We start from the raw sequence: 17,543 nt of genomic DNA, 5'->3' as shown, positions 1-17,543 counted from the left end.
GTGGCACTCCCTTAAGTCCTACTATCAAATTCCTAAACTCACTCAAAAGCCAATCTGAATATCACCATGAAACTTCCCTGGCATTCTGTGCTTACCTTTTCTGTGCTACTTTGTTCATTCATTGTTAACATGTTATATTGTAACTTACTTCCTTTACATGTTTATATCACTAAATTATGATCCTTGAGAGCAGCGGCATGGTTTCATTCATCTATTTTCTTGGCTTATTACAGAATCTGGAATATAAAAGATATTTAGTTGTAAACATTATATCTTAAAAAACCTCCAGCAAGTCAAAATCTTATGTTACAATTAGTAGCAAAGTATAATTTATCATGGCCCTTTGAACATTAAATAACTTAGGGAACAAGGCTTAAGATAAAAGTTTTAGGTTAAAGCAAAAAGCTTTGTTTACTGACCATTTTTAATATTGATTTTTCAGATAACTGGAGATCAAATACTATATGAAATACATGTTGTGACTGCTTAGTATTTTAGTTTGCTCAGAATAAACAGCTTAGTATTTTAGTTTGCTCAGAATAAACAGAATAAATTTATTATTTAAAAAAAATAAATTTGGATAAATTCTAAATTCGATTTTTTTATTAGTGTATATTAATTACACAAAAGAGTTTCATTGTGATATTTCCACACATACATGCGTGTGATGTACTTTGATCAGACTCACCCCTTCTTCCTCTGCCCCTACTTTTTTTTTTTTTCCGATACTGAGGTTTGAACTAGGGGCCTACACCTTAAGCCACTCCACCAGCCCTTTTTATGATGGATTTTTTCAAGAATAGGGTGTTGCAAACTATTTGCCTAGGCTGGCTTCAAACTGTGATCCTCCTGATCTCTTCCTCCTGAGAAGCTAAGATTGCAGGCCTGAGCCACCGTTGCCTGGCCCAATTTGATTCTTTAAAATTCTTTTTGTATTCATGAGGCCCTAGGTTTAATCCCTAGCACTGCAAAAAAAAAAAAAAAGTTTTTTTTGTAAACAGCATATTCATATACAAGTTGCTTGTTGTTTTTCCCTTCCTACTGATTTTGCAACATTAAAAGCACAGCAACAATACAGATGATTAAAAGAGTTTTAACATTAACTTTGGGTCCATTTGCTATAAAGTTTTAAGGTGTTTTACATTGTACATTAATGTAAGCAAAATGAATTCATTTCATATTAAGTTTGACAAGATTCAAGGGCATACTCTGCTTTCACTTCTTTAAAGTAGAGGTGGACCTATAGCAGAAGTGTTTGGCTAGTTATTGTGTTAGGGATACATTAGTAGAATGAATGGATAAAGGAAAGGACAAAATTTAACTGCATTATATAAATGATTACTGTCTAAGTAGTTGCTTTTAACCCACCTCTGAAATAATTCTTAATCATTAGTTTCTTATTTGTAAAATAAGGATTTTTATTAGACATAAAACTATAATACTGCTTTTTATAACATCAAGACCTGATCATACGAGTTTTTTGGTAAAAAGAATGTATTCATTTGTTCCTGAGAGCAGTAGAAAATGAATTATTGTTACTCTCCATATGCCCAGGGTACACTGAACTTCCTGTTCACCTTCTACATACTTTAAAAAATAGTATAAGTCTAAGCCATATGATTATCTTAATAGATGTGGAAAAATTATCTGACAAAATTCAACTTCCTTTCATGATAGAAACCCAATAAATTAGATATGGTGAGAATTTTTTTCAACATAATAAAAACTGTAAGTGACAATACGACAGTCCCACAGTTAACATCATTGTAGGTGGTTTGGGTTTTTCTTTTGGCAGTACTGGGGTTTCAACTCAGGGCCTCAAACTTGCTAGGGAGGCACTCTACCACTTCAGCCATCCTGCCAGCCTAGATGACACATACTTAATGGTGAATAGTTGAAGACTTTTTGCCTTCAGCGTCAGGAATGAGACAAGGATGCCCGCTCTATCACTTCTGTTCAGTATAGTAGAACTCAAAGTCCTAGTCAGGGCAATTAAGCAAGAAAAAGAAATAAAAGGTATCCAGATATTAAGGGAAGAAATGAAATTGTCTCTGTTGGCAACATTATCTTATAGAACTTCATAGAGTCTTCTAAAAACTGCTAGAACTGATAAAGGAATTCTCTAAAGTTAATGCAAAAATTAGTAACATTTTAATACACTTACAGATAATGAATTGTCTGAAAAAGAAATTGAGAAAATAATCCCATTTAGAGTAGCATGAAAAAATTTAAAATAATTGTGAATCAGTTTAACAAATGAAATGAATATGTATACACTGAAAACTAAAACATTGGTGAAAGACATTGAAGATAACACAAATACATGGAAAGATGTCCTGTGTTCATGGGTTGGAATAACTGATGTTATTAAAATGCCCATGCTACCTAAAGCAAGCTGTAGATTCAGTGTAATCCCTATCAAAATCCTACTGCCATTCTTCACAGGAATAGGAAAACAGTCCTAAATTTATATGGAACCACGCAAAAGACCCCAAGATAGTCAAAATCATCTTGAGTAAAATGAACAAAGCTAGAAATATCAAAGTACTGTATTTCAAAATATATTAGAAAATTATATCAAAATAGCTTGGCACTGGCATAAAAGTGACACATTGACCAATGGTGTAAGATAGTCCCAAAGTAAATCTATGCATTTATGGTCAGTTCTGGGGAAAGATGCCAGAGACACACAATAGGTAAGGGGAAGTTACTTCAACAAATTGTGTTGGGAAAACCAGATATCCACATGCAGAAAAATGAAAGTGAACCTTTCTTTAAACTCATCCTTTATAAAAGAATCAGCTCAAAATGGATTAAGGATTTAAATATAAGATTTGAAACTGTAAAGATGTTAGAAAACAACATAAAGGCAAAAAACTCTGTGACATTGGTCTGGGCAGTGACTTTTTAGATAACACTTCAAAGTACAGTCAATAAAGCAAAAATGGACATGGGACTCTAATAAGTTATCTAGCTTTTTTACAACACAGGAAACAACAGATTGAAAAAACAACCTATAAACTGGCAGAAATATTTGCAAATCATGTGTTGATTAAGGGACTAATCCATATTTAAGGAATTCAAGCTATTCAATCACAAGAAAACAAATAACCCTATTTTTAAAAAAAAATAGGCAAAAGACCTGAATAGTGCTTGGGTGGAGGGGAGGGTTTGATCTCCAGCACTGAAAAAAAAAAGGTCTGAATAGATAGCTTTTAAAAGAAGACACATGTCCAACAGATACATGAAAATTGTTTTGATATCTCTAATTATTAGAGAAATGCAAATTAAAGCCACAATGACATACCACCTTACAACTGTTAGAGTGATATTAAAAATTGAACAATAACTGTTAGCAAGGATGTGGAGAGAAGGGAATCCTTGTATATTGTTGATGGTACAGCAAATAAGTATTGAAAAACTGTGGCATTTCCTTATAAATGAAAGAAAAGTTTGGAAATGTTAAGTAGCCTGATTTGGTCATTTCACAGTGTATTCATGTGAAACATCACATTGTACACAATAAATATATACAATTATTTCTTGTCAAATAAAATAAAACTTAAAGAGAGTAGTCTCATGTAATGTTGTTTTCCCACATGGGAACTATGAAGATATGGTTAGCTGAATGTGCCTTATGGGAAAGATTACTGATCTCTAAACTTCACTTGGCACCTCAGACTCCAAAAGAAGGTATTGGGGGATTTTTTTTTTTTCTTCGAGCCTTTGTCTCTCAAATGAATCATCTTTTAAGAAGAGAAAAAGATAATTTCTTTCCAGGCATGGTGGTACATACCTGTAATATCAGCACCCGGGCGGGTTGAGGCTGGAGGAATGAGAGTTCAAGGCCAGCTAGAGCTACATAGTGAGAACTCTCCCTGTCTCAGGAGAAGAAATAAATTTTTGTTCTATTAAGCATAGTTAATAGTTCATGTAGTATACGTGCAGCCCTTGTGTTTTCATCTTACTTCATTTCTCATACCTCTTCTCATTTCCATTTTCTCAAATCCTAGCAAACTCAATGGATAATTACTGCTTATTAATGTAGTGAATATTTTCCTTAGTTTTCAGAATATCCAGCAGAGAGATAATGATTTAGTTTGGAACTGGTAGTAATGGGAATTTATTTGGAAGGGGGGAGTTCATCTTAGGAAATTCTTTTAAATTCTTAGAACGTAGCTTATTTATTTGTGTTTTTTTATGGTACTGGAATTTGAACTCAGACCCTTGAGCTTGCTAGGCAGGCACTCTACCACTTGTGCTTTCTTCCTTAAAACTAAACAGTAATTTATGAAGTCATTCTTAAAGATAAAAGAACTTAATTTTCTTTTGTTACCCTATCCATCTAATTATGGCATGGAAATTAAAGTTTTATATGCAGTAAAATATAAGTGTGGAATCTGTGGCCTAAGTTGTTACATAATTTCTCCATATTCCTTATTTTTAACTGAATTGCTCAGTTTGAGGTAAAAGTTTTGAATTGTGAACTTCTTAAGGAAAGAATGGCGTGTGATCATTATCAAATTACTTTTTGTGACTCTGGATTTGTTTCCTCATCTTTAAAACCATGGCATTAAATGGTTTGTGGATTCCTAATACTTGAGTGCTTTGATTCTATACTTTCAAAAAAAGTTAATATTTGATAAAAACAGATTTTAAAAATATCTTGGCATACTATCTTGTGAATTTTAAGGTAGACTTGTTTTACCACCACCACAATGAGCAAAAGGAATTCTTCCATTGCTCCCAAGATCTCCCTCATGCTATCTTTTCTCTAGCTACACCCTCCCCCAGCTAATCCTCCTTGGCAACTACCAATCTGTTCTTTATCACTATAGTTTTCTTTTTAAGAATGTCATACAAATAGAATCAAAGTATTTAACCTTTAGAAACTCACTTTTTTGCGTAGCATTGATTTATCCAATATGTTATATATCAATAGCTTTTTATTCCTAATTAGTCAGTTGTATAGATGTATCATAGTTTATCTAAAGTTCAATAAGATCATTAGGGTTGTTTTCCATTTTTAAGCAGTCAACAAAGCTGCTATAAATATTCATGAATAGATTTTTGGGGTTTTTTGTTTGTTTTGGTAGGACTGGGGATTGAACTCACTTGTAAAGCAGGGGATTCACACTTACTTGTAAAGCAGGTGCTTTGCCACTTGAGCCACACTTTCAGTCCATTTTGCTTGGTTATTTTGGAGATGGGGTCTTGAGAAGATTTGTCTGGGCTGGCCTTGAACCAAGATCCTCCAGATCTCAGCCTCTCTAGTATCAAGAATTACAGGTATGAGTCACTAGCACCTGGCTCCATGAATGGATTTTTGTAAGAACAGAAGTTTTCAGTTTACTTTGATAAACACTTAAGAATGGGATTGACTCTACCAAGTCATGGTAGAGTGTGTTAAACATTCTAAGAAGTGGCCAAAATGTTCTCCAGAATAGCTGCATTATTTTGCATTCCCACCAACAATGCATGAGAGTTCAGTTCCACATTTTCTGCAGCGGTTGGTATTTCAAATATATTTTTTAACCAATCTAAGAGAGTGTCATGGTTGACCATGTACGTTATTGTAATCAGAGCAAAGAAGAAAAAAAGCATTTAAGGAGAATTCATGAAAGAACTGTGCAAACCCTAGATACAGTTACATACACAGAATGACGATATGTCCACCATTAGGAGATGCAATGGGCAGTTTTCAAGGTTCAAGATATAACAAATACAAGCTGACAAAATTTTTAATAGCTAGGTTGCTTTCACCTTAAGCAATAGATGTTACAACCCACAATCTTATTGTGTATAATGTATTAAGAAAGCTAAATCAGAAATGGTACTAGTTAGAAAATACTTAAGCAAAATTACTTCAATTGGTGACATGTGACAAAGATCATACTGAGTACACAAAATCAGTGATTAAGCATCCATTAATAATGAGGACGCTTCATTACCATTTTAGTAGGTTCTAGGTGGCTTAAAAGGTAAGCATATCTATTTTAAAAAGAAAGATGTGCTTCAAGGGAAGTATAAAAATAACAATTTGTAAGTACCAAGCAAAAACCAAAAATCTTGACCAATGAGTAGTAATTTAGGGAATTACAAGTAGAACCTTTCTAAGGAAATGGATAAGTGTTCAACTAGTGCTTCAATATCATATTTTATTTTCTTACATTGTCTATGTTTACTTCATCTATCTTTCCTCTTAATTTTTTTAAAATGTAGTAAAGACCTTTGTTCCATAAGCAGACTTTATGATTATGCAAGTCCCACTTTATGAATTTTGAGCATAGAGTCTGCTAGCTATGAAATGAAGTCCGGAAGTTATAATATCTGAGGAGTCATCCAGCTGGACCATTATATAGTTGTGTGGTGATATACCACTTAACATCTTTGAGCCTGTTCTTTTCTTTTGTAAAACGAAGGTAGACTATGTACCTCTCTAGGGTGTTTTGTGAAAGCATTTTAATAGCTTGAGGAAAGGGTCAAGCATGAGACATCCAGGCTTATCAAATTCAGAACATAAAACCTGTCTGGATGTAAGCAAAATCTGAGGAAGGTTTCCTAAACTTGGGAATTAAAAACTCAAGGTTGGTCACATTCCTAATCTCAACAATTAAGGAACCCTTTTAATGCTGAAATGTAAGTACTCGGGAGCCTCCGGATCTGGCTTGCTTCCATGTTCTACAACTGCAGTACATCTTAGGAGCAACTATTCAGTTGTAAGTTTTAGCAGAAATACTAACTGCACCTGAAGTAGCATATCTGATGCTCTTATACATTTGGAGGGGAACAAACAACAAATTCAGTTTTCATTCATAATTCTGGCATTGGGAAAAATCTCATCTCTGCCTTATTTTCTGGTGAATTCCAAAGCTTTATCTCTTGCCAAAATGTGTTTTCTGAGCTTCATCTACTAGTTTATAGCCATGCTTACCTGGGTGTCCTGTTTTCTTTGCCTCTCACTATGTCTAAAATTGAACTCTTCCTTCCTGGTAACACTACCTCTAAATCTTTCCCTTTGTTTTCTGTCCTCTTAACAGTATCACCCCAGTCCATAATTAAAACTTGACCTTTAATATAGATGTTGACTTCTCTTTTACCACCTTCTCCTTCTGATGCAAGTATGTAAATCACCAAGCTGTACAGATTCTACCTCATAATAGGTTTCTAATCTGTATCTCTTCTACTTTACTGTCAAAATTTACAAGTCCAGTATTTATTTAATCCAAGTTAAACATTCCTGCAACAGTTTTTACCAAGCATGCAGATTTGATCCTATTGTTTTTAACTTCGTTACCTGCAGAATATAGTAAAAATTAGTAGCATGTCAGTGATGCCCTTAAAAAATTATTAGCATATAATGGTTGTACAGGATGATATATTGTGATATTTACATATGTGCTTACAATATATCTTAGTTGGGGTTACTCCCTCCATTCTCCTCCTTCCCCCCCCCCCCCCCCGCTTCTTAGAACAATTTCAACAGGTTTCATCCTTCTATTTTCATATATGAATACAAAATACATCCACCATATTCACCATCATTTACCTTTTTCTTATGCCTGGCCCCCTCCCACTGGTATTCACCCTTGGAAAAGACTTATTTTACTCTCTTGTCCTTCATTATTTTAAGTGTATATTGATAGTCTAAGGGAGTTTTGCCTTAGTACTTCAGGCCTATATATATTATGCTTTAATCAAATGAACTCCCTCCCATTGCTCACTCATTCTCTTGTCACCATGCTCTCCTAACATTCAACAGTTTATAGTACATTATATTCATATATAGATGGGTTGTTTAAATATTTTTCATTCTCTAGCATTTTCTTTCCCTATCCCATCTCCCGTAGTCCCCTCAGACAGACTCATAATTTTGTTCTCTTTCACTGTACATGTCTGTGTGTGCGTGTGTGTGTGTGTGTGTGTGTAAAATATATATGACCATACATATATCTATGCATAGCTTCCACATAAGGGAATACCTGCAACCTAGGAAATACAAATCAAAACTACATTGACATTCTACCTCTCCCCAGAGGTGCCTTTTTATATGGTGTGTCATCTGTGTATTACTTCAGCAACTTCTGCTGTTAATTCCAACTCTGATTTTTCCTCCTACCAATTATGTTTGTTTAATTTTTTTTTTACCTTCCTAATACTTGCACACACTTACGTATGTGTGTGTACATTGGCAGAATATAGGTAGGGGGTTTTATTGTTTGAATACGAAACGTAGGGGGTTTTATTGTTTGAATACGAAACGGTCCTCTGAAAACCCATGTATTGAAGACTTTGTCCCCAATGGAATATTTAGAGGTTGCCCTTCTGGGAAGTAATTGGATCATGAAGGCTCAGATCTAATCAGTGAATTAACCCATTGATGAATTCATAATTTGATAGCATTTGGAGGTGGAGGAAACTAGGAAGAGATGGAGCCTTGTTTGAAGAAAAGGTCACTGTGTGCAGGCCCTTGAAGGGTGTACCTTGTACCCAGTTCCTTCCTCGGTCTCTCTGCTTTCTTGAGTTGAGGAGTTTTGTTCCAACACGTGCTCCACATGCTTCCTGGCATGATATGTTCTGCCCCGGCCCAGAAACAATGGAGCTAAGTGACCATGGACTGAAACCATGAGCCAGAATAGATCCTTCTTCCCTTAAATTATCTCAGTTTTTTGTCACAACTACAAAAAAGTGACTAACAGTAGGCATAAGAGTGCCCACTGTAAAATTATCACAACATTTTAGCATGTGTATATCCACATACACATAGATGTATGCAGATAGATACAGAATATAAATGAATATGAATACCTGATTCAGGTCTTTGAAAAAAGGAATTTTGTCACCATTTTGCCTTCAGTTCTTTACACAACACCTGGCTATGTATTACATAACCAATTACCTGTGTTAAATTCCCTGTGTTCCAAATGCCTGTGTGGTTTCTATTTATCAGCTAGAACTTTGAATGGTTTACCATCTTCCTACACCATACAGTGAAATCAGAATACTTTAATTTACTTATATACCCTTGTTGTCCATATTCCAGTTCTATCATTTTATCTTTAGTTCCACAGATTAGATCTAATTATTATCCTACTCATGTGTCTTATCTGTGTGTTTATCTTTTTGTTGTTCACCATCTCTTTGTGCTTTTTATCTTCTAGAAAATTTTTTTTCTTTTTCTTCCTAAAGTAGATACTTTAGAAAGAGATTTCTCTATATAATTCTAAGTTGTCTTTTTTTCTTAGCATTTAGAAACTATTTTTTCATGATCTTCTGAAAAATCTGTGGTTGATGAGTCAGCTGCTAGTTGAAAACATGTAGATAAACTGCCCTTCCTTGGTTTTATCAAGATAATTTTTGTCTTTAGGGATCCGCACTTTGGGTATAATGCTATGTATTTCCTTTCATTTGATCTGCCTGGGATTTTGTGTGTGTGTGTGGTTTTCCAATTTAAGGTTTGTGTATTTCATCAATTATGGGAAATTCTTAGCCTTTGTGCCTTTGAATATTGTACCTCCTGCATGCTTTCTACTCCTTCATCTTGTAACTTCAGTTAGATGTGTATTAACTTCTGTGAGTCTGTCTCCATTTCTCTAATACTCTGCCTGTGTCCATTTTGTTCTTTGTCATATATGTTGTGCTTCTAATTTTTGTTCTTTTATATTTTTAATCCTATTTTGTTAACCTAGGCAACTTTTGATATTCTCGTGTCAATTATTCTTTTGATACTCTTTGTATTTAGTTTTGTGTAGTTAACATGGTTATTTTACAAGTATATATGACATAAAAGTAAAATTTTTGCCATGCTAATTCTGTACTTTTGGTCACTCATGGGGAATTTTTCTTCCACTTGAGCTTTGTGAGGTTTGTTTGTTTTTTTTGCAGTACTGGGGTCCTCAAGTTTGCTAGGCAGGCATGCTACAGCTTGAGCCACTTCACCAGCCGTGTGTGTGTGTGTGTGTGTGTGTGTGTGTGTGTGTGTGTGTGTGTGTTGGCTATTTTTTTAAATAGGATCTCACTTTTTGCCCAGGCTGGCCTCAAACTGAGATCCTCCTTATCTCTGCCTACTTTGTAGCTAGGATTACAGGCGTGAGGTACTGGTTCCTGACTTGATTTTTTTAAATTATGCCTTAGAACTTCATTTGTGGTAAAACTTGGTAAATGTAAATTTATTATTGTTTTTGAATTCTGTTAAGTTTTACTTTATTTTGTGGCCATGTTGTTTGGTGTGTACCAATTTAGAATTGATAATATTTTTGGTGAATTGAGTCTTTCATTATTATGAAATGACTCTCTTATCTATAATCTTTCTGCCTCAAAGTATCTTTTATCTATTGATATGTAAGTTGAGTAGTTAAGGTTAGTGATTACATGGAATATCTTGTTTCCATTCTTTAACTTTTATCTTTTTCTGTATTTTGTTCTAGATATATTATGTTTTAGATATGTCTCATAAGTAGCGTACTGTTTCTTTTTATTCATTTGTGTTTACATAGTCTAATGTTTGTCTTTTGCAGAGGTCACTAGTTTATTATATTTAAATAGTTATATTTAGGTTTGTAATTTGATTGTCTTCTTTTGAAGTACTGGGGTTTGAACTGAACCTCACACTTGCCAGGCAGGGGCTCCCAACCATTTTTTGCTGTAGTCATTTTTTAGATAGGGTCTTATGTTTCCTTTTGCCAAGGGTGGGCCTCAGACTGCAATCCTACCTATGCCTTCCGTGTAGCTAGGATTGCAGAAGTGTACCACTGCACCCACCTGGTTTGTTGAGATGGAGTCTTGTTAAATTTTTTTTTTCTTTTCTCCCTAGCTAGGCTTGATTCATGATCCTCTCGATCTTTACTTTCAAAGAAGCTTGGATTATAAATGTGAATGCTACACCAACTATACAGTGGTCAATCACATAAGCCACTTTCTGTGTTTTTTATTCTTTATTTCTCTTTTGTTCTACCAATTGACATTTTTCTTCTTCCTAACATGTATATTATTTGGGACTTCTTTTTATGTGTTTATGTTTGTGCAGCTTCTTTCCATCTTTGATGATATTTTTTTTCTTTTTCCTTACTCTTAAAAGATACTTTCACTGAGTGTACAACCCAAGGAAGTAGTTACTCTCTTTTTGCTTTTTCCTTTTTTTAAAGTTTTAGAAAGGATTTATTATAGTATAGCAGGATAAAAGCAAGGAGAAGTTTTAAAAGGGAGGAAAAAGCACCTCTTGATAGAAGTGAAGGGATAGGACACAAGCTCAACAAGGAGGTGTTACGTCTTTCAAAGAAATCCTTCCTGTTAAAGCCTGACAGTGACTCCCTTTAAGTTACCTTTTCTGTGGATACCTTTGTTTTTGATTTTCTGTAGTTGTACTATAATGTTCTCAAGTGTTGGTCTCCCCCACCAAATATATCTACTTGGAGTTGATTGGATATCTTGAATCAATAGATTGTTATCTTTTACCAGTTCTAAAAACATTTATAATTATTACTTGTCTTACATATTTTTTTGAAATCACTGTTTTTAGATTTTGCTTCTGTAACACATTAAGGTATATTTAGTTAGTTTTTTTTTCTCCCTGTGTCTCTTAATGTCTCATTTTCTATCTCTTCCTCCTTTTTGAAAAACTTACCTATTTTTCAGTACTAAACAATTTTTATCTGATCTAGTAAACTCATTCATTATAACAGATAAGAACAAGTTCCAGTACTCAAGATGCCTACAGTATAGGAGTGAAAACAGACTTGAAAATAGATCATTGTCACACTGTGTAATATTTCAATGGTATCCCTCCATTGAAATATTATTAGAAGGGTATCTGAGGTATGGTTAGTGAAGGTTTTCTAGAGAAAGTATTGCCTGAGCTAACAGTAGTATAAAGGAAATGTACTTCATTTCTCAGAAATAGAAAAAACTCTTAACTGAACATAGAATTGACAGAAAAATAGTAGTAGAAAGTTAGCTTGCAACTAAATAGCATAAGTCCTTTAGTGACTAGCTGTGGAGTTGGGACTTTATTCAGTTGATAAGCCATTAAAAATTACTGAGTGAAAAAATTGATCCTGTCCACTATCCATCTTGAAGCACAATAATTTATATTGATTAAATGTTTATAAAGTCAGAATTTCATAGGCTTATCTCTGGTGCTTCATCTGCTAGAACTTAAACATGCATAAAACCTCTCTGATTTACAAACATTAAAGCAAGTTTATTGAATTTGTATCACATACATTTTAACCAGATAATGATGAGGGTTTTTTTTGTTTTTGGAAGTACTGGAGTTTGAACTCAAGTCTTGAGCTTGCTAGGCAATTGCTCTACCATTTGAGCCACACCTCCATCCTTTTTTTTTTTTGCTTCAGTTATTTTTCTTGTAGGGCTCACATTTCTGTCCAGGACTGGCCTCAAGCTTCGATCCTCCTATCAGTGCCTTCATAGCTGAAGTGATAGGCACATGCCTGACTACTGGTGTAGATGAGGTCTAACTTTTTGCTCAGGCTGAAGTTGAATCACAATTTCCTGATCTCTGCCTCTTGAATGAGATTTCACTGTGCCTGGCCTTGGATAATGATGTTTAGAAGATGAGAAATGTACACAATTTCTTGTAATAGTCCCCCCATGCATTCACATTCAAAAATCTTGTTTTTTTGTAATTTTAGCAATAAATGTAGCAAATGGAGATTTATCATTAGTCATTCAGGAAGATAACTGGAGAAAAGTAGCAGGTAGCACAACAGGTTAAAGAAGAAAATAAGTGAAATCCAGAGAACACGGCAAAATATTTTGCTAATTTCTAAATATAAAGAAAAAACAATGGGCTTCATAAAACAAGATATTACAAAGGCTGAATTTCTGTCTTGGTACATTTTGTGTCCTTTTCTAAATTCTCAGGGTTTTAGGTTTTTTCAATTTTAAATAAATTTATATTATAAACCTTTGTGAGTTTCTGTGAAGACTGAATGAGCAAAAATACCTGCCTCTTACCTGAGCCTTGACTTGTAATTTTGTTGCGCCTTGTATGTTTGAAGCATTGGTCTAAGCACTATCCAGGCTTTATCTTCACAATAGCCCTCATTTTGTGGCTGAGGAAACTATAGCACAGATATGGTAAGTATATGTGTAGATAATACCACACCAATAAGTAGCAGCCACAGGGTAACCCTGGCATTCTGATCTGAGATCCCAGACTGTTAACTGCTGTGTTCTTTATGTTCCTATAATCCTTCTTAAAACTGAGAACAGTATATAGTATTTGTACAACTTCACATACTTAGATTAATGTATATTTCAATGTAGTACAACCTGTTGTAATATACAAAAGTTTATTACACAGTATCTTTGCCAAACTGTAATCTAACTTTTGTATAAATGTTTCCAGGAACAAGAAACCTTATTACATTCTAAGGCAAACCATTATATAAATAATTTATCTTTATCTTGTGATAGAACTTTTGTCCACACTACCTTTTTTACCTATTGAGGATGATTCTCTGTCCTATGGGAAAATAGTAAGTGGATAGTTTTCATTTTATTTTATTTTGAGACAACTGTTTAAATGTTTAGACAGTAATCATTTCTCCCCTCATCCTGAGCTAAACACCATCAGCTATTTCACATACAACAAATTTCCACACAATTCTCAGCTGAGAGCTTTCTGCTCTGAATGCATTCTAGTTCTTTTTAATGTGCTTTTTGTAGTATCTTATAGCCCATATTCTGCATAATTTAGATTTATTACAAGACTTTTGTATCATTTACAAAAAGAAAAAGGAAAAGGAAAAAGGAAACCAAAATGTGCCCAGAATACTACTGTTCAGACAGTTATAAAGATTAAGTAGATATATTTCCTACAGTGACTGCTACCAGTTAATATTTATTGAATATCTCCCATGCACCACACCCTTTGCTAAGTTCTTTATATGTAACTTATTTATTCCTCACAGTAATCTTTCGAGGTACATGTTGTTTTCACTGTTTAACAGATGAGGACAATGAGGCAGAAAGCTGTTCAGTAACTTACCCTGTATTGCAGGTTTGCACTGGATCTGAGGGCCAGAACTGAGATTGAGATCTAGGTACTCTTACTTGCTGTTCTGGATAAAAGATAGTTCTTTCGTGAATTGGTCTGAAAACTTTGTTTTTTTATCAATTTTCTATAAGAATGTGTCACTTACAAAATGAACTTTTGGACATTTGTAATTTGGTTAGTTCAGTTAAAATAGAAAGCTTTCCTGAATTGAATTCCAGCTAAAACTGACTTTGCCTGTTTCCTAAGTGTAAAATGTAGGTAATAGTCCCAAAAGGTTACTAGAGGACTAATGTTTATGTACATGTAAAATAATTATTTTGCTCTATGTGTAAGTGTACATATGTAGAGTCTGATAATGGTTGTATATAAGGCCTTTAAATGGTATATATCAGAGCGTAGCAATCAATAGGATAGGCCTCAGAACAGAATTAGGTTCAAATGCAGGTTTTGCCACTTACTGGCTGCTTGACCTCTCTGTGTCTTAGTTTTCTTATTTGTAACATGAGCTTGTCATTCAATATAGGATTATTTATGAGAATAATACTTGTATTTTTAAAGTACATCAGTACTGTTGATTAGTAAATTGTATATAAATATTAACGCATCCTTACTTTACATCTGTATCAAGCCATGTATCTTTATTTTCACGTAAATTAACAGATTATGTTTTCATGTTTTTGAACTAGTGAAGTTTTTGAGAGTTATAAAGCCAAACATGAAATGTGTCCATTAAACCAGGCTAGCCACTAAGTCTTAACATTACTTGAGAGGGAAGGGAACCCTAAAGCACAAATATTAAGTAATTTTTCAGTGACTGCCAAGTTACTTATCACTTGACAGCCTGGTACCCTGGTTGTGTAGCTTTTTGTTGTTGTTACAAATATGGGAGCTAGCATGGATAAAAAACAAAATGATGTGCTTCAGTATTAAGTGTTTTAGTTACTTAATTATTAGAATTATTAGAATGAATTACCAGAATAGTTAGGTATCCTTTTTGAAGTTTTTTTTTTTTAATATAAGTAACACAATATATTCTTTGTGGGACACCCTACACTTGCCTAAAATTTGATATCAGTCCATCACTGTTTTTTGAAACATTTTCCATTGTGATTAAATACCATAATAGAAAACAAAATGTGAAGGTTTGTAAACTATGCTTAAGTTATTAGCAGTTAATATTAGCAACATATTTCAAAAATTCTTAGTTTTGTTTATAAAGAATTACCTTAATAAAATTTATATAATTTTTGAATATGTATTCTGTAATCAGTGAAGTAACAAATAAGGAATTTAATTGCTGAATAGGCCAATCAGATTGCTTTGGTTTAACTTAAAAATAATAGCATTAGAAAAACTTAACACAATTGTCTAATTCAGTTTTAGAAACAAGTAATCACTTCTACAAAGCATAGAATCTTCCCTAACAGGTGGTTCTGGAACTTAAATATTTCCTTTGCTTAAATTCATTGAATTTTTGTATTACCTATAATACAAAAGGAGATTCTGTTTAGGTAACTTCAAGCTCATCTCAAACGCTATTCTTTATTCTGTGAAAATACTCAAAAGGTTTTTCTTTTTTTTTTTTTTCATTTTATTATTCATATGTGCATACAACGCTTGGGTCATTTCTCCCCCCTGCCCCCACCCCCTCCCTTACCACCCACTCCGCCCCCTCTTTCTCCCCCCAACCCCCTCAATACCCGGCAGAAACTATTTTGCCCTTATCTCTAATTTTGTTGAAGAGAGAATATAAGCAATAATAGGAAGGAACAAGTGTTTTTGCTAGTTGAGATAAGGATAGCTATACAGGGAGTTGACTCGCATTAATTTCCTGTGCATGTGTGTTACTTTCTAGGTTAATTCTTTTTGATCTAAACTTTTCTCTAGTTCCTGGTCCCCTTTTCCTATTGGCCTCAGTTGCTTTTAAGGTATCTGCTTTAGTTACTCTGAGTTAAGGAAAACAAATGCTAGCTAATTTTTTAGGTGTCTTACCTATCCTCACCCCTCCCTTGTGTGCTCTTGCTTTTATCATGTGCTCAAAGTCCAATCCCTTGTTGTGTTTGCACTTGATCTAATGTCCACATATGAGGGAGAACATATGATTTTTGGTCTTTTGGGCCAGGCTAACCTCACTCAGAATGATGTTCTCCAATTCAATCCATTTACCTGCGAATGATAACATTTCGTTCTTTCATGGCTGCATAAAATTCCACTGTGTATAGGTACCACATTTTCTTAATCCATTCATCAGTGGTGGGGCATCTTGGCTGTTTCCATAACTTGGCTATTGTGAATAGTGCTGCAGTAAACATGGGTGTGCAGGTGCCTCTGGAGTAAACTGTGTCCTAGTCTTTTGGGTATATCCCCAAGAGTGGTATTGCTGGATCAAATGGTAGATCAATGTTTAGCTTTTTAAGTAGCCTCCAAATTTTTTTCCAGAGTTGTACTAGTTTACATTCCCACCAACAGTGTAAGAGAGTTCCTTCAAGAGATTTTTCAATGTTAATTTTTATTAGCATGTATTAATTATACAAGTTAATAGTTTCATGTGACATTTTTTGGCATGCATACAATGTGCTTTGGTCATATTCTCATGTCCCAGTTTTAAGCAGCAGTTGGTCCTAATAAGTAATGTTAATGTATTTTATTTACAGATTGCCCGAGGACTCCAGAGACTCCAAATAGCGACTCCCGTTGTTCTGCTGGCAACAACAGATTGATGGCTTTACAAAAGCAGTTGGACATAGAGCTTAAAGTAAAACAGGGTGCAGAGAACATGATACAGATGTATTCCAATGGGTCTTCAAAGGCAAGTAGAGTAATAAGTCTATAGTCAGTCCTTATTATTTATAGATTCCACCTTTGTGAATTCACCTACTTTCTGAAATCTGTATTTCTGACATAGTATTGGTTGCGGTTTGACAGTTGTTGGTGGACATGCAGAGAGGCATGAAATTTTGAGTCAGCTGACACACATGCCTCTGCTGAGGTCACAGGCTGATACTCTACTTTCTTAAGCCCTCATGCAATAAATAATTTTTTGAGATCTATTTAGTGCCACATTTTTCACATTTTTGTGCCTTTGTTGGTAATTTCAGTGTTTAAACATCATATAGTGAGCCAGGTACCTGTGGCTCACACCTGTAATCCTAGCTACTTGGGAGGCTGAGATCAGGAGTATCATGGTTTGAGACCAGCCCAGGCAAATAGTTCACAAGACCCCCATCTCCAAAATAACCAGAGCAAAATGGACGGGTTGTGGCTCAAGTAGTAGAGTTCCTGCTTTGTAAGCACAAAGCCACGAGTTCAAACCCTACTTCCTCTCAAAAAAAAAAAAAAAAACCTGGCATATAATGACTTTTGAGACCATTTTTAATTTCAGAATTGGAAAGTATAGACAAAAAAAATTGGAAACAATTGTTTTCTTAAAGCAGTATTTTAAAAATTGTTTATTTCTTTCATGGTTTCATGAGTAAAGTGTGTACAAGAACTAGCTATCTGTATTAACACATTTTCTAGAAAT

At 34.3% G+C, this 17,543-nt stretch overlaps 1 protein-coding gene across 6 annotated transcripts in view; it reads left to right on the top strand.

Annotated features, from left to right (window-relative positions):
- Positions 1 to 17,543, top strand: part of Pkn2 (protein kinase N2) — a 116,921-nt gene that overhangs the window by 38,333 nt on the left and 61,045 nt on the right. For all 6 annotated transcript variants that reach the window (XM_074079502.1, XM_074079500.1, XM_074079501.1 and 3 more), the window contains one exon: positions 16,675 to 16,829. In XM_074079502.1, coding sequence (XP_073935603.1) covers positions 16,740 to 16,829 — 90 coding nt within the window. In that variant the 5' untranslated portion in view covers positions 16,675 to 16,739. The remainder of the gene's footprint in view (positions 1 to 16,674; positions 16,830 to 17,543) is intronic.

The sequence above is a fragment of the Castor canadensis genome, chromosome 7 (assembly GCF_047511655.1).
Source record: "Castor canadensis chromosome 7, mCasCan1.hap1v2, whole genome shotgun sequence".
Classification (NCBI taxonomy): domain Eukaryota; kingdom Metazoa; phylum Chordata; class Mammalia; order Rodentia; family Castoridae; genus Castor; species Castor canadensis.
Note: the sequence above shows the minus strand (reverse complement) of the source record. Positions and strands in the feature narration are given on the sequence as shown.